At 38.4% G+C, this 23,606-nt stretch overlaps 1 protein-coding gene across 1 annotated transcript; it reads right to left on the reverse strand.

Annotated features, from left to right (window-relative positions):
* Positions 1-7,108: 7,108 nt before the first annotated feature.
* LOC148690161 (uncharacterized) lies at positions 7,109-22,928 on the reverse strand. The gene is made up of 2 exons (XM_088687203.1): positions 20,493-22,928; positions 7,109-7,294 (listed from the first exon to the last, which is right to left on the reverse strand). The coding sequence occupies exons 1-2, from the start codon at positions 22,926-22,928 to the stop codon at positions 7,109-7,111; spliced, it is 2,622 nt and encodes an 873-aa protein (XP_088543329.1).
* Between the last annotated feature and the right edge of the window lie 678 nt (positions 22,929-23,606).

Genomic DNA, 23,606 nt, shown 5'->3' on the forward strand with positions numbered 1-23,606 from the left:
TTGCAATCCCTCCTAATCCCCGGTCCAGAACGATCCCTACTTATACTTATACTACAATTGTCAAAAAGAGGGTTTAATTTGTGTGCGCATAAATCTCGCATCAGGGGTCACTTCCTACTTGATTATCTTGACCCTGCTTGGTTAATCCGCGATTGGGGGGGGGGGGGGTGTTGGGGGTCACTAGCAGTCCTGCTTGGTTAATCCACGATGTAGGACCATATTATTTATGGATCGTGCTTGGTTAATCCACGATGGGTGATCCTTATGGCCATACATACTTAGGGGTGATCATGCTTGGTTAATCAATCCGCGATGGGGGGTCATTATCTACATGGTTACTCAAGGGTGGATCTGCTTATTTAATCTGCTATGGGGGGCCACTTCCTATTTGGTTACTTATGTAGGCTTCGGCCGAACTGCGTCCCTTTAGCCCTAGATTTTAATGTACATATGAACGATGGTTTTTGGGAATCTTGTGGTTTGAATTAGAAAAGCCGTTGGACGCTTGGGTGACTATTTCAGATTTTTCAGTACATGATTATGATTTCATAAAGCATGATTCTATATTTGATGTTTATAGATTGTGATCGATGACCTGTTTTTATTGGATATCACATACTTGTATTATTCTCACTCATCTGAGCTTTGGAGCTTATCCGAGTGTCTGATTTGCCCAGTGTGCCATCTCCTTGATGTAGGCACGATTGTACATATGATAGGTCTGGGGTGATCACGAGAAGCAGCTTGGTATTTTAGTTATGTCGAGTGGTTCGGAACCCAAGATTGTTGGATTTCGTTGAGTGGTCTAGAATCCTTGCTCTTGCTCATTTCCATAAGGTTAGTCTAGAACCCTAGATTCGAGTGAATGGGAATTCTCCCTAATAGACGTTGCGAATATAAATTAGAATTACCATGTTTATTACTCATAATCCAAGTTGGGAATTATATACAGTTCCTTAGTTAAATTTCGTGAAATGATAAGTTATCACATTGATTGATTAATGCAAATAAATGCTACGATCATGCATTTTTGATTCATGAATCGATTAATTGACGGGATTGCGGAATGACTTTGGATATGGATGTTATTATTATGATTATTTAGTTGATCAATGTGGCTTGAGAAGAATATTGTGCTTTGTCATTGGTTCCTTGACATATCGCATGGTATGCATTGTGATATATTGTTGAGATATAGCGATTTATGTGATGGGTGTTTGAGTGTAGTAAAATGACAAACTACGAATGGCTTGATCTCTATTGAGGATACGTAGGTGATCTAACGGGAGGTTAGATTCGGCCATGAAGTGTACAAAAAATTACTAAGCAATTCGAGGCATGGGATGTGCTTGGTACATATCCCAGAGACGGGTATGTTAGATATATGGTTATCTGATGACATCACGTGTCGATCCTGGACGTATGTCGGCATCGAGGCATGACAGATACAAATGGAAGAGATTCGCTTCTTAACTCCTTGTCTTCTTGGATTTGGATGGAATAATAGAATCCCCAAAAGCCACCAAAGTTGAAGGCCTCTAATTTTCAACACCATTGATAATGGAAGGAAGAAGACGAGTGATATGGAAGGAAGGAAGAAAATGCTAACTTCTTCTCCCATATGGCTAACCTCTATAGAGAGAAAGAGAGAGCTTAGTGTTCTCTCATGTTATATGAAAGAATCCCTAAAAAGGTTAAAACTATAAAGTTGCACTTATACCTCTTTCCAAGTGAGTGGAAACTTGTTACAAGTCCACCATCACACTTCCTATAGCATGGACGGTTTTGAGATTGTTTTTGGGTTATTTCCCATTTCATTTTAGTGGTTGGTCATACCTACCAAACTCCCGACCTTTGCCTGGGAATATGCACTATTTCACACATATATGTTTGTCTGCTTAGATTCAGCCATTCCACCCTATATATATGAAATTCCTGCAGTGATTTAGAGGGTGCCATGCCTACCATTCATCCATTGAAGTTGCTCGAATTTTTAGAGTTCTTTCTATCTTTGTTTTAAGTTTCAATGTTTATTTTAGATTGCTTTTCAGTTATGATGAACATGTGTAACTAAGTTTCTTTCTAGCTAAAGGTGAATTTGAAGCCATGATCATATGTTTTATATAAATTGATTACATCCAATTATTATTTCATAAAACATGAATGTGATTTACTTATCTGCTTTATAAAGAACTTATTCTTGTATGCTTATTAAGGGTGCACACTTAGCTTGCATGCAAGGATTTGATGCTAGAATATAAGGGAATTTCACCTAATTGTTATCAACTTACATTTGCAAGTAGTAAAAGTCACTAGTCATGATTGAGTTAAGTAAATTCTTAGAAGGAGTATCATGCTTTTCATAGTTACGAATGCTTTGTCAATGCTTATGATTCTCACAGAACTTAATGATCTTTGAGATGTATCTCTATCATGTTTTCATAGTTAGGGAACTTGGGAAAAATAATTTGGTTACGTCGCTGAGTCCAATTAAATTAACTTGGGAAAATCTGAAGGTTAATTAGTGATGCTCACAATTAATTTGGGGCATTGTCATTCATTGTTTATAGGCAGAATAACTGGAAATCCATTTGTATGCATATGATTCATGTGTGGAGAATAATCCTTTAGTTATCCTCTCATCCATATTTCGTTCACAACTTAATTTACTTGCTGCCATTTACTTTTGTTTTAATTAAATTCATCCAAAATCCCCCAGTCATTGTTTTGTTTTTAGTTTAACTTAGTTTTCAGTTTCATAAGTTTAATTTGTGTTGATTAGCTTCCCTTCTAATCCCCGGAATAGAACGATCCCTACTTACTCATACTACAATTGCATAATTTATAGGGTTTCATTTGTGTGTTAGTTTCTACCACATCACACCAAGGTAAGAAAAAATTTAATTTTTCTTCTTCTAATTTTCTGGAGCCTTGGGGCTTGAAAACTTGGCTTAGTAGGGCCGAGGATGGTGAGGAAATATGGCAAGGGTGCCACGACACTGCTATGCTACAAGGAGCAGTTTGGGCTGCTGGCGCGGTACAGCTGGCTAACATGGACCAGGAACTAGACTGTTATGAGCCATGACTTAGGGCATTGATTAGGGTGAGCCATTAGCTCAAACCCTTTTTTGACTTTAGGCTTGGTATGTGCAAGAAGCATGGAGGGCTGCAGAGCACAGGCTCGTAAGAGAAGGGAGAAAAAGAAAGGCGCGGGGTGCCATGTCTTCTGCTAGTGAGCTGGGCGGAGAGGTTCTTAGGTCTCATTGGTGCACCTGTACACTGGAGGAGAGAAGAGGGGGTGTTTACCCTCTTGAGCTACTGGAAGGCTTGATTGTAGGGCTTGGGGCAGGCGCGATATGTATGTATATATATTTGTTTTTTTTTTTTGCAAGCTACCTTCTAAATATTTTTCTTCGTATTTTCCATGCCGGATTTTTTAGATTTCTTCCTTTGATTGTAAGAACGATGAATATCCTTTGCCCTTGTATCATCAAGTGGGTTCCTTCGACAAAGTGGGTTACTTCAAGGCTACTTATGTCAAGGTCAATTCCAATGAGTAGTTTTGGAATTTCTTCGAGACGTACAAGAGTACAATTTTGTCGGGGGTTCGAGTCAGGCGAGTGAAGGATGATGCAGCCATAAACCATGCAATGCAGCTGCCAAAGCTAGGAAAAGAGCTATCAAGTTTCTCCCATATTACTTTGTGTTGGGATTCACTTTACCCATGAAGCGGCTTTTCCAAAAAGTGATCTGTTCCATGAAGTACGCTTCTGCTTAATGTTCCCTGAATGCAATTCGCACAATGGTGGGGTTCTTGAACTTCAGTAGGTTCTTTGATCTAGGCTTGACCATTAATGAGTTCTAGTACTTCTTTGAGACCGGTTACAAGGAAAACATATGATAGGAGCATATTTATGCGACTTTGTTAGCTTATTTCTTTGCATTTACTTAGTTTCTATTTATTATAGTGATTTAACCTATTTTCGTGTGTTTGTAGGTCCAATTGGCAAATGTGACAAAAAGGGCAAAATAAAGCAATTTGGAGCAATTTTGGACTTGGATTGGATAGCATGTGTGGGGAGCACTTGGGATGGACGTTTTTGGTGATCAAATGAGGCTAGGAATGTGCTACAATCTAGAAGAATTAGGATTGAGGCTTGGAAGACAAGGAATTAGAAATTAAAGGGAAACCTTATCCAATCTTATTTTATCCAACCTTATCCTTAACAAACCTTATCTTATCCTGTCCTAATCCTACTTTACCTTTTCTCCAGTTGCAAGGGGGATTCTTTGTCACTTTAAACCACTTCCTATCTGATTTACGGAGTCCTAAAACAATGCAAACAACGTAATCCTTTTCTTCCACAAATTGGGTTGTGCCCTCTACCTATAAATACTACCTATTACTACAACTTTCAAGGGGGAGAAGAGAAAAAAACAGAGAGTGCCGTAAGTTTTTGAGAGAAAAAGAGTGATTTATGCTTGCAAGGAAGGAGATGAGGAGGAGTGTCGTGCACCTGCACCTAAGGATTGTGCCGAATCTGCCATTGGATTTCTAAGGAACTCCAGAGATCTTTCTATCCTTATTTTATTTTCGATGTTTATTTTAGATTGCTTTGCAACTATGACGAACATGTGTAACTAAAATTCTTTTTAGCTAGAGGTGAATTCCAAGCCATGATCATATGTTTTATATAAATTGATTACATCCAGTTATTGTTTCATAAAACATGAATGCAATTTACTTATCTATTTTATAGAAAACTTATTCTTGTATGTTTATTAAGGGTGCACACTTAGTTTGCATGCAGGGATTTGATGCTAGAATATAAGGGAATTTCACCTAATCGTTATGAACTTATATTTACAAGTAGTAAAGGTCACTAGTCATGATTATGTTAGGTAAATTCCTGGCAGGAGTATCATGCAGTTCATAGTTACGAATGTCTTGTCAATGCCTTCTTAATGCTTAATGATTTTCACGAATGCCTTGATAAGAATAATTTGATTGCATCGCTGAGTCCAATTCAATGAAATTAGGAAAATCTGAGAGTTAATTAGTGTTGTTCACAATTAATTTGGGGCATTGTCATTCATGGTTTATAGGAATAATAACTGGCAATCGATTTGTATACAAATGGTTCATGTGTGGAGAAGAATCCTCTAGCTAGTCTTTCACCCAATTTTCGTCCAAATTCACTTTGTTTCTGCAATTTAGTTGTTTAAGTGCAAAATTCATCCAAAATCGCCCCTTAATTCTTATTTGTTTTAGTTTCGCCCAGTTTACAAATTTTATGTCCAGTTTGTGTTGATTAGCATCCCTTCTAATCCTCAGTTTAGAACGAGCCCTACTTACTCATACTACAATTGTCTAAAAAAGGTTTAATTTGTGCGTTAGTTTCTACCACATCAATGTATGGTAGCAGAGGTGTCACCACGGGTTGTTTCATGCTTCCTGCAAAGGTGAGCATGAGTAGGCGAAAAATACCTTGGAGGTCAACAGATAGTGGGAGTCCGATTCTTCGCTTGAGTTGAGCGTTTTGACTGAGTTCGTTAGTGGTAAGTGAAATACTGCATTCTTTATCTGTTTAGAATTTTTGTTCAGCTGTCCTTGACTTCAATTTATTGATCATCCCCCTTACTTTGCGTAGATTCAAAATTTGGCTCAACTTCAAGAACTTCACTTAATATGAAGAAAGTGCACATTGCCTTGGGCATTGACCTTGAGTACCGTGAGTGGTGCTGGCTATTTAATCACCTTCATTAGGAGAAAGGTGGACTACCTCTAAGGGAAGAGTTAAATGGATCAAGGAGGAGGTGCTTACTCGTCCAATTACCACCGTGGATCTTACTGCTAATGAAGATGGAAATAAGAGATCTTTGTCACCTGCTTGAAAGCTGTTAGTCGAGAAGAAACTAATGACTTCTTTTGCTGCCTATGGGGGCTCACCTGCTTCTGAAAAGCTTGTCATTAATTTGATTCTCCCAAAGGGAAGAAAAAGACTGGTGAGTCTGAGCCTACAAAGCTTCTTCTCCGAAGGCAGCCACACCCATTGCAAAGAGGATTGCCTAGTGTAAAAGTCATGTCGTGCATTTTGTATCTGAATTTACACTGAAGTGTCATCTGGAGCTAACTCTGGTTCAACTTCTAAGAGGCCCACATCTATGAACAAGGGGAAGGTAGATTATGATGCTAAGGTGGCGCCAGGGCCTATTCCTTCCATTATTATGACTTATTTGTCTGCTAAGAATGAGAAATTTGCTTTCATGGGTAGTTGTGGGTGTTGATGCATGCGCCAAATTTGTTGACAACGTTGGGAAAATAATTTGCTCAGATTCTTTTATGAAGCATGATGCTTATTCTAAAAGGTCATCCCTACTTGTTACCATGCAGAAGACTTTGATCTTGGTAGCTGAGTCCATGTACGTTGATCAAGATGCTACTAAAACTGCTAAGAAGTGGGGATGTTAGCTCAACTTCGCTTGGCTTTCGAAAAGATTAGAAAAATGGAATCTAAACTTGCTATTTTGAAGAGGTCTAATGTCTTTACTCACACTTCCCCCAGCTGGAAGCCATTCATCTGGAAGTTAGCAGTTGGAAAGCTAAGCTTAATGTTGCTCAAGCGATGTTGGAAGCTGCAAAGAAAGATATTGACCTCCATATGCCAAAGATTCTTGACCTTGACCGTGTCAATTATGAACTTTAGTCTGCTTGCTTTACCAAGGACAAGGAACTTATTTCCATGCATGATGACATGAATCATCCCTGAAAGGTTGCTAGTAAGCTGGAGCCTAAGGAAATGGAACTACAAGGTGCATTGTCTGCTAGTGAGAACATGAAGAATGAACTGGATAAGTTGCAGAATGCTTACACTAGTCTTGTTGAAGTGAATGAGCAATTGAAAAATGAAAAAGTTGGCCACGAAGTTGCAATTACTTCCTTTCAGGCTGATTCATACAAGCTTGACTATGTAGAACATCTCCAAGGTAGGCTGTCGGATTATAAGTTTTCTAGGAATGACTTTGGTACTTACTCCATTTATTTAGAGGATCAGCTTAACTTCTCATTTGAGGTTTCCTTTGGTAAAGCAGCTGAGTGTCAGTTCGCCTAGGTCCTTACTAAAGATGAAGCAGTGGAAGTTGCGATTGCCAAAGATGGTGCGACTGCTGAAGGCGTGGTAGCTAAGGATCCAGTGATCTTCCAAGCTGCTAATGAGTAGCCTTCTCGATTAGACTTGGGAATTTTCTTCTTTTCCTTTTGCTTTGCTTTATTTGAAATTTGTTGGCCTTTGAGCTAGTTATCAATATGCTAGAAATTTAATAATCCACTTTCCTTGCTTTATTTCATCTTCGCAATTTTGCCTTGTTTTTTGCAAAACTTTACCATATGACGGTCGGATGGGCTGCTTTGCGAAACCACGTTTGATTGTCAAGAGTTATAATCACCCACTGCCTCACTAATTGGAAACTAATGTATTGTACACCAAGTAAGGATGAATGTGAAGAAATATCAGTGAGATGGATAAGCAATTAAATAATTTAATTGAGCATGATCAAGGATAAATTAATTAGTTAATCATTCATACAAAAAGTTCGTATTGCCCTTTTAAGTTAGTTTCAAGTTTCGGGACCTAATCGGGTTTTGGTCCACAAGGCATATAGACTTTAGTTTTAGGACAACTAAAATGAAATGAGCAATTAACCATTCAAAGAGATGTGGCCGCTCATATTAAGTGAGTGAGCGCATTTACAAGTTTACTGTAACATCCCACATCGCCCAGGGGAGTGATCCTTATATGTATATTCTCATCCCTACCTAGCACGAGACCTTTTGGGAGCTCACTGGATTCGGGTTCCGTAGGAACTCCAAAGTTAAGCAAGAAGGGGGCTAGAGCAATCCCATGATAGGTGACCCACTGGGAAGTTGCTCGTGAGTTCCCAAAATAAAACCATGAGGGAATGGTAAGCCCAAAGCGGACAATATCGTGCTGCAGTGGTGGAGCGGGCCTGGGAAGTGATCCGCCCCAGGCCGGGATGTGACATTTACCACTCAAATGGAGGTATAAATGTGACTTTATAGCATTTCCTTCATTAGGGTTTCTTTGAGGCAAAAGAGTGAACCTCTTTCTCTCTTTTGTCTCTAAGTGGCCGGCCTCCTGGGGGGATATTACAAGCATCAATGTCCTTCTAGGCAATCCATCTCTTCTCCACACATCCTTGGTGTGGAGACTTTGAGGTTCCATCTAGGGAGAGAAAAGCAAACACACAAGGAAACATTTAAGGAGCTTGGAGTGAACTTGAATGCCCTCCACTTGGGTGAATTCCTTGTGCAATCAAGGAAAAGCATCAAGGGTAATGAAAGCTCTAACCCTCTCTTCTCTTTAATTTGTAAAGAGTCTTATGGTTCACTATTCACTAGGCTTTGAAAGTTATGGGTTACAAAAATGTTTTCTGGTGCATGCATACTTTAAAGTGTTATATGTATGCTTGCATGTTCAAATGTTTTTGTATGTTCTTAGTTAGGACAAAAAAAAATTTCAAGAAGTACTAAGGATATGATGTTAGTATAGGGAGGAATGTTGAAAGGAAGTTGTTTCTGAAAGACAACACTAATTTTGACCACATGGAATCTACAGTGTATATCCACATAATGATTTGTTTTCATTTGAATGAAGAAGATGTGAGTTAGAAAAACAATATGAAGAAGTGCATAATGCTCTCCACTTGAGAAACAGAATATAATTATGCTTCAAATGCTCTTCACCTGGAGAAAGAAGTTCATCACTGAACTTGTAAATGATCCTACCATTGAATCACTACTGTCATTATGAGGTGATTAAAATGGGGCATTAACTCAAGCTAAGGAACTACGGTTTCATGAGTCGTCCAAACAAAATGGATAGTATTATCATGAGATAAGGGAATATGTGAATCACTACTATCATTATGAGGTGATTATAATGGGGCATTAACTCAAGCTAAGGAACTAAGGTTTCATGAGTCGTCCAAACAAAATTGAAAGCATTATCATGAGATTAGAGAATATGTGAAGAAGTTCAAGTTTAAAGAGTTAACGTTGCAGGAAATATAGCGGACCTAATCACTAATGTGATGGCACCGAAGCAGCTTGATCGACACCTAAATAGTTTTTGTGTACGTCATTATGACCATTAGCTTTAGTGCATATCGGAGATTGTTGGAGTTATGCTATAAAAGCCAATTTTGTAAGGTTGGATATTGTGTAACAAATCTATTTAAATTAATTAATGATAGGGCAAGATTAATTCATTAATGAGTTGGTTTTATATCGTAGAGATAATATACTATGAATTAAGGTATGGAAACAGTGTCCTAAACGAGGTTAAGGCAGGGAGCCTTGTTTTTCAAAGTCACTTGGTCCTTAAAGAAAGTTCATAGTCATTTAGTAAGTCAATTCGACATTGACAATCCAAACATACCGATGGATATTGCATTAAGGTTAGCATGGTCTTGTGCTATGTGTATTTGACACGCGGTGGACATACAAGTGCTTATATTTTGAACAAGTTCACTTAACATTGACCACCAAAGAAACTTAAACATATGATGCTACCACATGTCAAATGTTACAAAATTTTTGGCTGTAGTATGCAAATTGTCGAGTCTAGACTTATACGTTTGGCTTTCCTTGTCAATATTGTAATTGTACCACTTGCTCTAACTAGTTTTTAGAATTCACCCTTAAAGGCTTAAGTTGCTAGAGACAAGAGTTCAAGGATGTGGCAGATCTTCTCAAGTAAGGTTTGGTCATTCATATGCATTTCAAGTCTAAATATTTCTGTTTCATTTTGATCAACATTATTGTCTAGCCAAAATTTTTTGCTGCTTTCCAAACTAGCTGGGCAGGCAATTTAAAGCATGCATACATGGGCAGACTGGCACCTTTTTTCCGAATGTCTATTCCTCACCCTTAATCTTTTTAGACCAATGTGAAGCTTGTCATGTGTCCCTTATTGGTTGAAAACCAAACCAAAGGTTTTGGGGTTAAGATACCTAACTGGTTCCGTTTGTTTTTTGGGGCTTTCAGACTTATTTTCCTAGAGAGAGAGAGAGAGAGAGAGAGAGGCATTAAAGCTTCACCTTCCTTTTGTTCTTCATTTAAGAAACCCTACTTGCAAAACCATTTTTATGCATTAAACACCCAATCATTGTATAATAGATTTCATAGTCTTCATGGTTTTGCATTAAATTTGTGGTCAAGTTTTTTTAAGTTTCAAATCTACTTATAGACCCGTTTTTGGTTTCTCGTCAGTTTCTTCCTTCAACTGTTTGATTAGAGAAATTGACTGGTCATTGAATCAAGATTTTCATATCATCATCATAGCATCATCTGCATAAGTTGAGTTGGTTTTGGTGCCATAAGGAGAAGAGTTCAAGGTAAGAGCTGCCTCCTCATGAAGAACGAAGGGATCCTCATCTCGTGCAAAGTAAGGTTGCACACCCACTCCTTGAAACCGAATCAAACCCCTATCTGGATTGGGAGTCTTTGCCCCGTTCCAACTTTACTTCGAACAACCCTACTCCCATTAGGACTTTGAACTCACCCCCCTTCGAGGCTTTATTCATCGCTGGGCGAGAATCCTGGTTGCACTAGGACTTCCTTGACCCTCTTTATTTATCTGGACTACTCCTTCTTATGATAGGACTCGACCGACCCTGCTAAATGGCCCGGAATCCATCTTGCAGCCCATAGTATTTGACACAACTTTGGGCCGAGCACATACTCGGCCCAACAATATTATTGCAGGCCCAAACAGTTGCTTTGATCCAAATAGCACATATTCTCTGAAGCTGGCCAAAGGGCTCGTTTTAGCCCTTTGGCCTTCCAAGATATTAATATTTTAATGAACAGTATAGGGCCATATTTGCCTTAGTCTCCAATCGAGGGCCATAGGGCTCCTTTTAGCCCTGTCACAAAAAATCATCTCCAACCGAGGGCCAAAGGGCCAAACATAATTTATTATTTAAATGTAAAAACTACAACAACTTAAATTTAAAAACGACGAATTAAATTTAAAAACTACAAATTAAATTTAAAAACTACAAATAAAATTTAAAAACAACATTAACTTGAATTTAAAACTACAACAACTTAAATTTAATATCCATAATCAACATTATCTTCATCATCCACCATTGTAGGAGTATAGTCAAAGGTGAACAACTGTCACCGGGTCATAATTTCTTTTTCTTTTTTTCCTATCAAAATAGGCCTTACTCATTGGAGTGTAATTCGAAGTGTTCCTTTCCATATTCTTATCATCCATCTCTTCTTGTATTTGTTTGGCCCGTTCTTCATGCCTACTTTTCCTTTCTTCAGCCTCAAGGGCATTTTGCTCTACCATTAATCGCAATGAGGCCGCCACTTCATGTTGAGCGGCGTAATCATCATTTGCCTTGCCCTTTTCCTTCAACCTTCGCGCCTTTTTTCATCCCATAGCCGTAGGTATGGAACCTTCACCCGAAGACGAATTTTCTACCCTTGTTTGTTGAATGGTTGGAGATCCATCTTCATCCATATCTACAACTGAGGATGCAGTTTCGAACACCGGCGTAGGAGCTCTATGTACTGGATCTTCAAATAACACCCACCCGTTACAAATTTCCTAACAACTGTGAAATTGAAAGGGTTTCGAGTTGCACTCCATATACAATTCCTCCGCCTGGCGTGCCTAGAAAAAAAATTAAACGAAATTAATTTATGAAATTAAATGTAATATAATTAAATATTTAAAATAAATTGTGAAAATATTTACTTCATCGTAGTAATTAGTGCCGCTTTCATGTCTACTTGTGGCTGCTAACAATGCTTGATGCCATTTGTTCAAACTTGGCTGAAGATGTTTCTTCCATCTTGAAGAACAACTCTCATGGTTTCAAATATTCATTGAAGTGGTGCCTCCATAGAACTCTAAATATTTTTTTGACACACGAGTCCAAACACCGTCATTTCTTTGACAATTCCCCCTCACACTATCTTCCGACACCCATCTATAAGCCTTGCAAAGAGCTTCATCTTCTTTTCGGGTCCAAGCCCTACCTTTCATTGTAGATGAGGTCATTTGAAAATTATTGAAAAAATTGAAGGATAGATTTTTGAAAGAGGAAATAAAATTTGAGAATTGAAATGGTGCAGAAATGGTGAAAATTTTGTGAGAAATGGTGAATGAATGGTTTAGGTATTTATAGGAAAAACATTAGAATTTTTGAGAATTTAAAAAAAAAAATAAATATATATATATATATATATGATAGGAGCATATTTAGGCGACTTACTTAGCTTGTTTTCATGCATTTATGTTATTAATTCATAGTTGTTTTAGTATTTTAAGCCATTTTCGTATGTTTTTAGGTTCTAATGGCAAATGGAGCAATAAAGTGCATTTTGAGGCTATTTGGAGCATTTTTGGGCATGGATTGGATAGCTTAATATAGGAGGAAAGAGGATGGACAAAATTGAAGACAAGAAGAGCTAGGAAAGGCTACAAATCTGGTGGAAGAAGTTCTATTCCAATGAAGATAAGGAAGAAGCAAGAAACAAGGAACCTTATCCAACCTTATCCAAACCTTATCTTATCCTATCCCAGAAACCTTATCCTATCCTATCTCTAACATTATCCTATTCTCTCCTATCCAAATCAGGTTAGGACTTATTCCTAGCTAATAATAGGGAATTAACTACACATTTAAGCACATAATTCAGTTTCTAGAAGCCTTATCCACTCAATTGCCACAAGAACTCCATTCCTTGTAGGTTTAGGAATTGCAATCCTTTTCCTACACAAATATCATGTATCCTTGGCCCTTTAGGTTTAGGATTCTGCCCTAAACCTTCCCTTCTAGAAACCTTATCTCAGCCCTATTCATATGCCACACCAAAACCTTCTAGAATCCCTAAATCCTAGCCGAAATTCATATTCCAAATCCCACTTGATTTCTGCCTTGAGTTAACCTTTTTCCAAGGGGATTAGGCAATCCTTTTCCTTCACTAAGTGTGCCAAACTAGCCTATATAAACAACCCTTGCCCCACCATTTAGACCACCACCCCCTTCACACAACATTCATACATTCCTTCAGAAAACACCCTTTGCCGCAGCCATCCTTCACCATTCTCCATATTTTCCCACCTTGCCGCACTCCCCATCCCTCCTAAACACTACCCTACCATCACACGTCCATTTCTCCATACAAATACCACCCAAAACCTGTCCTTAGACCTTGTGCCGCAACAAAGAGGAGGAAAAGAGGGCTTGGACGTTCATGTAATTCAAGTTCGAGTTGCTGGAATTTTTAGGTGTTTCCTCTCCTTTGATCTCAATGGTTAAATTTACTTTTCTTTGTCTTGTACGTATGAGGAACTAAACCCCCCTTGGCTAGGGGGGGATTCGAAACCATGATCATGCTTGCTATATGATTTGATTACCTCTAATTGCGTTTCATAAGTTGTGAATTCAATTTACTTATCTATTTGAATTAAACTGATTTGTGTGTGTTGGTTGAGAGTGCACGCTTAATTATCATGCATAAATCTAATGCTAGGATATAAGGAAGTTTCACCTAATCGTTACAAACTTATATTCACAAGTGGTAAAAGTTGATGATCTCAATTGCGTTAAGTAAATTCTTGGCATAAGTTTCATGCAATTCATAGTAACGAGTGCTTCGTCAATGCTTATGGTTTTCAAAGAACTTAATGATTCTTGCTTGTATCTCTATTATGCAATTCATGTAGGGAACTCGTGGGGAATGCTTTGGGTTGTCGTATGCAATCATCCAATTCAATAACGTTAGGAAAATTTGAGGGTTAATTAGTGCAATTCACGGTTAATCTGGGGCGTTGAGAATTCATGGTTTATTGAAAAGCAATTAGAAATCGTTTTGTGTGCAAGTATGGCATGTGTGGAGATGAACCCCTTAGCTAGCCTTCATTCCATTCATTAAATCCAAATTTGTTTTAAAATCTGTTCGTTTTACAAAGTTTTAAGTTTTGTTTTCAAATTCGTCAAAATCAAAATCCCCCTTTACTTGGAATGTCAAATTAGTTAGAAATCAATTTAGTTTGTGTTTTTAAAGTGTTTTGAGTCAAGTTACAACTATTTTCGTCCAAATTCTTCTCTAGTGCTCAAAACTGCTCAGAAAGTAGTTTTAAGGCAGTTTTGAGTGTTTTCTTGCTGTTTTGAGTCTTTTGGTTTTCTTAGTGTTTTAAACTTTAGTTTTGCATTTTTTGGGTCTAGTTTGGTGTTTTATATTGTGTTTTTACGTTTTTGAGTCAAATCCAAGTGATTAACAATCCCTCCTAATCCCCGGTCCAGAACGATCCCTACTTACATTCTTCACTACAATTGATAAAAAGAGGGTTTAATTTGTGTGCGTATAATTCTCACATCAATATATATATTTGAATCCAACGGTAATTGGCGCCAACTAGCAACAGCTAGCTGTTGGATTCAAATTTCTTTTTAAGCATTCATGTCGGTTATTTTTTCTGGCCAGTCGCCCTTTCAGATTCCATAGGGCCCTCTCAGATTCCACATGCTCTCTGGCTTAACCCTCGGTTGGAGATGGTTTTTGGGCTATTTTCGGCCCTCTAACCCTTTGTACCCTTCAGTTGGAGATGGCCTTAGCAACCTTTAACCGGACTAGTATTCTCTCATCTCCTATTTCCATCATCTTCCTTCCTCTCCTCTAACATTCTTTATTTTGTCTTTTTCTTTCTATATAAAATTAATATAAGATGTTGACGTGACTTAACCATGACCGTTCAAATAGGAGGAGAGGTAAGGGGAGGGAAAAAAAGAAAGGAGAGAATCATACTCCCCTTTCACCTCCCCCAGCCCGTCTCTTTCTCTCTTTCTCTCTCTCTCTCATCTCTATGTGAGTTTCTTTTACCATCTTGAATAAAAGCTCAAGGGGGTTGTAGCATGAACAAATCTAGTTTGAATTTCTAGGGATCTAGTTAGTGAAGAAAAATCGAAACGTGATTGAATTGGTTTTATCTTGGATGCTTAGTTGTGAGAGAAAATGGCCTTGTTGTTGTTGTTTTTTTTTTTTTTTTTTTTAAATTTTAATTTTAATTTTAATTTTAATATGAAGAAAGCTTCAACAGCTGAGTTGGATGCTTTCTTTCCAAATAGACCAAAATTTGTAAGATGGCATACTGCCTTATCTGAAGATGGTCATTTGGAGACAGCCAAAGTGCTTGGACGAATTGAATGGTGGGGTGTCCATCCTGCAGTCAAAGGTGGAGTCTGGGAATTCTTGTTAGGTTGCTTTGATCCAAATAGCACATATTCGATGAATGAAATCAGCTCAGGCAGTGTCATAGGTAATATATATAGGCAAAGCCGTCCATAGAATTTAAAGTGCGGAAGTAAAACATATAAAAACAGAGTAGCATATCAATATATTGAATTAAAAAGAATTCAGGTTGATTGAAAAGAAACATCCATGGATGACTGATGATAACATGAAAAGAAAGAATTAAATTAATCATAGAAGATAATTCCATGAAAATAATGAATTAAATGTAATGATGCAAATATATTTTGAAAATAAGTTTTATTGAAAACTTACTGCAATGCAGATTACAAACAGATGTTGCCCAATGGCAGATGAAACAAGTAAACAAGGTGGAGCTCGCAGGCATCCTGAATAATATATGTATTACAAGTGTTCGGAAATATTCTCTGTTCTTTTGAATACGCAGAGAGTGTTTAAAAAACTGTGTCCTTCTTCTGAAGCTGAGTTCTTCTTTTATAGAGGGAGGAGAATGATTGAAGCTTGCAATTTAGATCCGGGAATCCTGCTGGCATGAGAAGAAAGCTAGCAAAGCAGGCTGAATGATGAGCCTTTATGATGTGAAAATTATGTTGACACACAAATTAAACCCTATTTGTGACAATTGTAGTAATGAAGTAAGTAGGGATCGTTCTAACCGGGGATTAACTAGGGGTGCTAATCTAATTTGAATTGACTCAAAAACACAAAAACTAAAATTTAATTTGGTCGAATTTGAAAGTGTTTATGACTCCAAATGCTTAAAAACACAAAATAAAACAAATACAAATGACTACGACTCAACAAAATATGGGGGGATTGTGGTTGGATGAATTTAAACTAAATGGGCAGATTGTAAAGAAAATAGATTTTAAGACAAAATTTGGATGAATCAATGGATGATGGGATAGCTAAGGGGTTCTTCTCCACACATGAAATATATGCAACGTAAATCAATTTCCAATTATCAATCCAATAAGTTATGAACCTCGACACTCCAAGTTAATTAGGTCCGCTTAAATTAACCTTCAGATTTCCCTAGAATCATTGAATTGGATGAATATGCATCGCAAGCAAATTATTCCTAACAAATTCTCTATATGAACAGCATGATAAAGATATAAGTTAGAATCATTACGTTCTTTGGAAATCATAAGCATCGACAAGGCATTTGTAACTATGAAAAGCATGATACGCTTGCCAGGAATCTACTTAACATGATCGTGACTAGCAACCTTCACTACTTGTGAATATAAATTCATAACGATTAGGTGAAACAAACTTATATCCTAGCATCAAATTCAAGCATGCAAATTAAGCGTGCACTCTCAATCAACATACAAGAATAAGTTTTAAATCAAACGGTTAAGCAAATTGTATTCAAAACTTATGCAACGATAATTGGAAGTAATCAACTTATTTCACATATATAATCATGGTTTCGAATCACCCCCTAACTAAATAGGGATTTAGCCTCTCATGTTCACAACAAGAAAAATAAAATTTAATTTAAACATAATGAACAAAGGATTGATTACACCTAGAACGCCCAAGGAATCCACTTGAATTTCTGCACGTTTTAAAGTCCTCTTTCTCCTTTCTTCTTGCTGCGGCAGAGAAGGTTTATTGTGTTTTTGGATGATTTTCTGGTTTAGGGATGGATTTATGGTGATATGGTGGTGCTGCAAGGTGGTGGAATGATGAGGGAAGCCACGGCAAGGTGTGGAAGTGGCTGGAGTTGTAGGGAAAAAGGTGCGGCTGAAGGAGAGAATGAATTATGGGAGATGGTGGCTGCGGCTTCGATGAATGGTGTGTTAGGGTGTATGAATTAGAATGTGGCTGTTAAGGGAAAAATAGGGTGGATATAATGAATGCACGGCAGAGAGTTGAGGTTGCTGGAATGGATGGGAAAAAACACGGCTTGAAAGAATATGGGATGAAAATCCGTGATGGTGGCTGCGTGAAGATGGGAAAAAAACTGATGATTATGCAATATGGGTGATAATGGCCACGGCAGGATGTATGTTTTGGGATTATTAGGTTTAATTAATAATGGGCTAATGGTTATGGAATGCACGGGTCCTCCTAGAGTTAGTGGCTGATTTAAAATATGAATCAATTGAATATGGTGATGCGGCTAGATTTTCTTTTTGGTTTCTTAGGTTAAATGATAAATGGGGGCCACGGCTTATGGTGGAAAAATGGGAGATTGGCTTATGGTGGCTGCGGCACAAGGGAAAAGGTGCGGCTAAATGGATTTGATCAATTAAATGGATGGGAATGTGACGGCTAGAGAAGGAATTAGGGTGGTGGCTGAAAATATTAATTAAAGTGAATCAATTAGGTCGGCTAGGGTGAAATAAAAGGGTGAAAATCTGAGATGGTTGTGGGGTGACGGCTAGGGTTAGGTTAGGGTGAAGGAAATAGGGTTTAAGTGAATGATTTTGGACACAAATGCCCCCCCTTGCACGGCAAGGGAAGGGGAGAAAATAAAAGGGCACGGCAAAGGGTTACAAAGTGACTAGGGCCTTCGTTTTGTGTCCTAAAGCGCCTACAAGGACTTCAAAGTGGCTAGAAAATACGAACGTTTAAGATTAGGAAAGGTTACCAAAACGGGAAACTTAGGATTAACTTTCCTAAAATAGGAAACCTTGTTTGAGTAGGATTCCTCGTTTTGGTAAGAATTCATCGTTGGAGTAGGAATTCGTCATTTCTCCGAGTCTTCAACTCATTCATTCCTCTTTCGCTCCAAAAGACTCCAATTTGCATCTTCTTGCACACTTTGGCCTTATAATCTGAAAATACACAAAAGTAGCCTTAAACACTAAAATAGCTAAGTAAACACAACATAAATGCACGAGAACAAGCTAATTAAGTCGCATGAATATGCTCCTATCAAATTCCCCCACACTTAACTTTTGCTAGTCCTCGAGCAAAACAAAACAACTAAACTAAACAAAACGAAACAAAACAAACAAAACATAACCTAAACCTTCCAACGTTTGCCTCAGGGATTTCCAATGAAACATGACATATCAAAGATCATTACTCACATAGCTTTTAGTCTTCCCTCCCCTCAAGCATATACTTAATCATAGTCACCATTCACTAGTTCGCATTTAATCAATTAAAACATATTTTGAATGTAGTCACATGCCTTAGAGAATTCCCTCAATTCCTCACTAGTTATGCACTCAATTTTCACTCAGATTTTCTGACTACACACCCTACACTAGTTATATGTGAGAAGATAGATGTAAACATGAAAGACTAGTACTCACATATGTTATAACAAGGAACGCAATTTCTGGAGTAATTAAACGTGTTTAGATATGATCTCTTGAATGGAATGCTACTACTTAGACGCGAGAACCAGTGACACCATATGCTCATACCAAATTCAAACTCCACAATTGAAATGCACAACACTCAAGATAGAAGTCAAGGGTTGTAACGGGGCTTGGGGTATTAGCTAACAAGGAAAGGTAGGGATAAACAAAAGTTCTTTAAGCAATAGTAAGTAAAGTAATGAAATTAAGACCTAGAATTCCCTTAAGATGCAGAAATCAACTTTTAGACAAATAGGGGAGATTCAAACAACTCTTAGGGCCTAATTCATTGTTTTGGGCCCTTACTTCAACAAACAATACTTTTCAACTCTTTTTCACTTCTTTTTCTTTTTTGTTCTCTTTTTTTTTTTTCTTTTTTTTTTTTTTTTTTTTTCTAGCCGTGCCTATGGCACATAACTCACATCAATAATCCTTCCCCCACACTTATTTCCTGCAGCACATTAATCAAAAGGAATTCATTCATGCTTACTATGCTTCAAGAACAAGGGTACGGATGGTCCTAATCTAGGCTAGGTGAGGATGATATGGGTTAACAAAGAACATGGCTAACACGGCTCAATGGGGTTAAACTTAAACACAAAATGAGTGAAGGGCACATGGCTGTTTGGCTTTGATGGTGGTCACTACACAACTTCATCTTGAATATGTGTTATGCAACTCAATGACATGCTTTGAATGAAATGGGCATGAGTTCTAGCATTTGGAACTAAGTGATGAAACGCCTTCTAAGTAGTAACCAAGCAAAGAATAATGAGATCATGCAACGACTTTAGAAAACATTAATGCACATATTTTAACTCTCCAAATAACGTTTAGGCTCAAGTCTCACAGGGATGTAGCGTTAGTTTGAGTTCATTCCTTCAAGCATGTTACAAAAACTAATTTTTTTTCTTTGTGATTACATGTGAATTCGTAAACTATAACTACAAACAAGCATAAACCAAAGAGTATATCAAACGTCCATCCATGTTGTCACTTTCTTTAACCATCATGCAATTAAAAACCAAATCCTCATCATTGTGTTGGAAGGTAACCTACGACACAAACAAACACACAAAAACAACTGTTTTTGGGTTTTTCAAAACAATTTTTCAAATTTTTATGGTATTTTCGGATTTTTAAGTCAACACACTCTAAAACACTCTAAAATAGCTTAAAAACACTTAAAAACAGTGGGAAACAAGTTTAGACATGTTAGGTGGTAATACCCTACGAATTTCATGCACAAAATATCTCAAAACAGAATGTTACCCCCCCACACTTAAACTAAACATTGTCCTCAATGTTTTAGACACAATCGAACACATTACACATAACATAAAGTAAGCAACAAAGGGAAGGGTTTAGGGACGCAAATCTGAGTATGGAGCGATTCCCAAGTTCTTCCTTTGTTGATTGCATGGGTTGCCTCCCAAGTAGCGCTTGCTTTAACGTCTTCCAGCCGGACGAGACCTTCTTTTAAACTTCACTCTGGCTCACGGAATGGGGGGGGTATGTCCTCCACGGTATACTTCTTGGAATTTCTCGTAGTATGGCTCACTGAATGGCCGGGGATAATGATCCTCCCTGATGGTGGTGTTTCGGTTCTGAAAGTCCATGTACATGCTCCCACCACCTTGAAATTGATTGGGTACCTGCACCGAAGAAGGTAACAACCTATTAGTTGAAATAGGAATTGAGATTGGAATTGAAGACTTACAAACATAGTGTGGTGAGGGCTCAAAAATGGCAGCCCTTTCAACAATGTTACTATGGCTACTTTCGGCCATATTGGGTGGTTGTAGACCAATCACTCCAAGTTCTTCTCCAATGGTGGTGCTTGATACTTCCTTCGTGGTAAGTGTGGATCCTTTCGGCCCTTTGTCCTTATGCACATCTACGACAAAGCAAGAACGGCTATCGTTAGGATTCTTAATAGAGTCATAAACATTAAATTTAATTACATCACCACCAAACTCCATTGTTAGTGCTCCTTTGGCCACATCAATCTTTGTTTGGGCCGTTTTCATGAACGGACGGCCTAGCAAGAGTGGCAATGATGGAGCATCGCTCGAATCCTCTATTTCTAAGACATAAAAATCTGCAGGAAAGATGAGATGATTGACCTGCACTAAAACATCCTCAAGGACTCCCTTGGGATAAACATTAGAACGATCGGCCAATTGAATTATAACGCCATCTTGTTTTAACTCACCCAGGTTCATAGATGCATAAATGGAATATGGCATGACATTAATAGAAGCACCTAAATCTAACATGCATTGTTTAAATCTAGTGTTTCCAATTGTGCATGGGATAGTAAAACTCCCTGGATCCTTACATTTTGGAGGTAACTTTTGTTGCAAAACCGCAGATACATTTTCACTTACTTTCACAACTTCTTTGTTTGAAATTCTTTTCCTAGTTGTGCATAACTCTTTTAAAAACTTTGCATACCTGGGCACTTGCTTAATGGCATCAAGTAAAGGAATGTTTACTTGGACCTTCCTAAACGTCTCCAGAATGTCTTTCTCCTGCTCCTCCTTCTTTGTTTGCATAAACCTGCTAGGAAAAGGAACATCGGGTGGAACAAAGTTAGAATTAATCAATTTTGAACCCAACTTACCTTTGGTGGCCGAATGGGATGAGGTGGGTGCATTAATGTCCCTCGGTAGTTGCGGCAAGGGTGTTTGTACCCTTGCCGTGGGCTTGCTTGCCTCCTCTTCTTCAATTCTCCGTTTTTCATCCTCTTCGGGGCTTGATGGTGATGGTTTGGATGTAATGCCAACTTCTTTTCCACTTCTCAAGGTGATTGCGTTGGCCGTTTCGAAACCACCCTTGGGATTGACCACCGTAGTACTTGGTAACTTACCATTTTCACGGAATTGTCCCAAAAATTCGGCCATTTGGCCCATTTGCTTCTTTAGCTCATTAACCTCCTTTGCTTGGTTCTGCATTCCCTGCGCCATTGTGGTTAGTAACTGATATGTTTTATCGTCATTCATAGACGTACCTGAGTTGGTTTGGGATGATTGTGCTTGAGGAGGTGGTTGTGGTGCCATTGGCCTTGGAAAGAAACCCGGGGGTTGTCGGAATCCACTTTGTTGGGCATATTGTGGTGCATCTCTCCATCTGAAATTGGGGTGGTCACGCCATCCCTGATTGTATGTGTTGGAGAAAGGATCACCTCTTGGTTGGTTCTGATTCCCATAGCCCACGGCATTGGCAGATTCCCACCCTCCGTTCTCAATTAATTGAGGGCATTGATCAGATTGGTGTCCTTGAATGGAACATACACCACAGATTGTAGTTCCTTGCGTCTTAGGGCCTTCAACAAACTGCGATAACATAGACGTAAGGTTAGCCATTTGGGATTGTAACTCAGAAATAGAACTTACCTCATTTACATGTTGTGGCTGTGGGGTGTCTCTCTGCCCAACACCTTCATATTGTTGTGCTTTGAGTGCTCGATTGGCAATGAGAGTTTTGGCATCCCTAGGCGTCTTGTCCACTAGAGCTCCTCCCGCGGATGCATCCAACATTTGCCGTTCAAGTGGTAAAAGGCCTTCGTAAAAATATTGAAGAAGTAGCTCCTCCTTCATCTGGTGCTGTGGACATGAAGCAACAAGAGATTTAAAACGTTCGTAATACGTAGGAAAAGATTCACCTTGGCTTTGCTGAATTCCACTAATCTTCTTGCGAAGAAGAATGACTCGTGATGTCGGAAAGAACTTCTCTAAGAAGGCTCGCTTCATACTCTCCCATGATGTGACAGTTCCGGGAGCCAACTCATACAACCAATCCTTGGCCTTCTCCACCAAAGAAAAAGGAAAAGCCTTCATCTTCAATATGTTGCTGTCCACGTTCACCGGTGTCATACTTGAGCACACCACCTCGAATTCCTTTAGATGCTTGTTCGGATCCTCCATGGCCAACCCATGGTATTTCGGAATATGGTGGAGCAAGCTGGACTTCAACTCAAATTCATCGGTCTTCTCAGGGGCTGCCCTAGGGTATTGGATGCAAAGAGGTGCTGCATTGGCCAAACCCGAGGCAGAAAGCTCCTTGATGGTTCGATTGTCCACTGCCATGGTTGGTACTTCCTCTTCAACCCAATCTGTGGCCTCCTCTTCAACCTCAACTTCAACTTCTTGCTCTTCTAATTCAGATTCGGGACTAGGAGGATTAGACGGTTGCGATTTCTTTTTCCTTCTCAAAGTCCTCTCGAAATCACCGTCAAAGTCGGAGATATGCTCACGAACAGGTTGTGAGCCACGGGTCATAAACTAGTACCTGCACACAAGAGCAAACAAGGTTAGCAATCAACCTAATAGACTCGGCACAAGTAAGGAAATAAGGTGCCACACACGGCACAAAAACAAAACACACACACACGGTGCAAAAAAAAAAAAAAAAAAAAAATTAAAACAAAACAGAAACTAAACAATTTAAACAAGACTCAAGACAAGGGATTAGCAACTTTGCTAATCCCCGGCAACGGCGCCAAAATTTGATGTGAAAATTATGTTGACACACAAATTAAACCCTATTTGTGACAATTGTAGTAATGAAGTAAGTAGGGATCGTTCTAACCGGGGATTAACTAGGGGTGCTAATCTAATTTGAATTGACTCAAAAACACAAAAACTAAAATTTAATTTGGTCGAATTTGAAAGTGTTTATGACTCCAAATGCTTAAAAACACAAAATAAAACAAATACAAATGACTACGACTCAACAAAATATGGGGGGATTGTGGTTGGATGAATTTAAACTAAATGGGCAGATTGTAAAGAAAATAGATTTTAAGACAAAATTTGGATGAATCAATGGATGATGGGATAGCTAAGGGGTTCTTCTCCACACATGAAATATATGCAACGTAAATCAATTTCCAATTATCAATCCAATAAGTTATGAACCTCGACACTCCAAGTTAATTAGGTCCGCTTAAATTAACC

The sequence above is a fragment of the Pyrus communis genome, chromosome 16, assembly GCF_041283825.1.
Source record: "Pyrus communis isolate YQ-2024b chromosome 16, ASM4128382v1, whole genome shotgun sequence".
Classification (NCBI taxonomy): Eukaryota; Viridiplantae; Streptophyta; class Magnoliopsida; order Rosales; family Rosaceae; genus Pyrus; species Pyrus communis.

What these genes read in the sequence shown, in the direction of transcription:
- LOC148690161 (XM_088687203.1), bottom strand. Translation starts at nt 22,928, where the DNA reads ATGACCCGTGGCTCACAACCTGTTCGTGAGCATATCTCCGACTTTGAC. An exon ending in CCACACTTACCACGAAGGAA is followed by an intron (nt 7,295 to 20,492) that starts GTATCAAGCACC and finishes ATTGATAACTAG; the next exon opens with CTCAAAGGCCAACAAATTTC.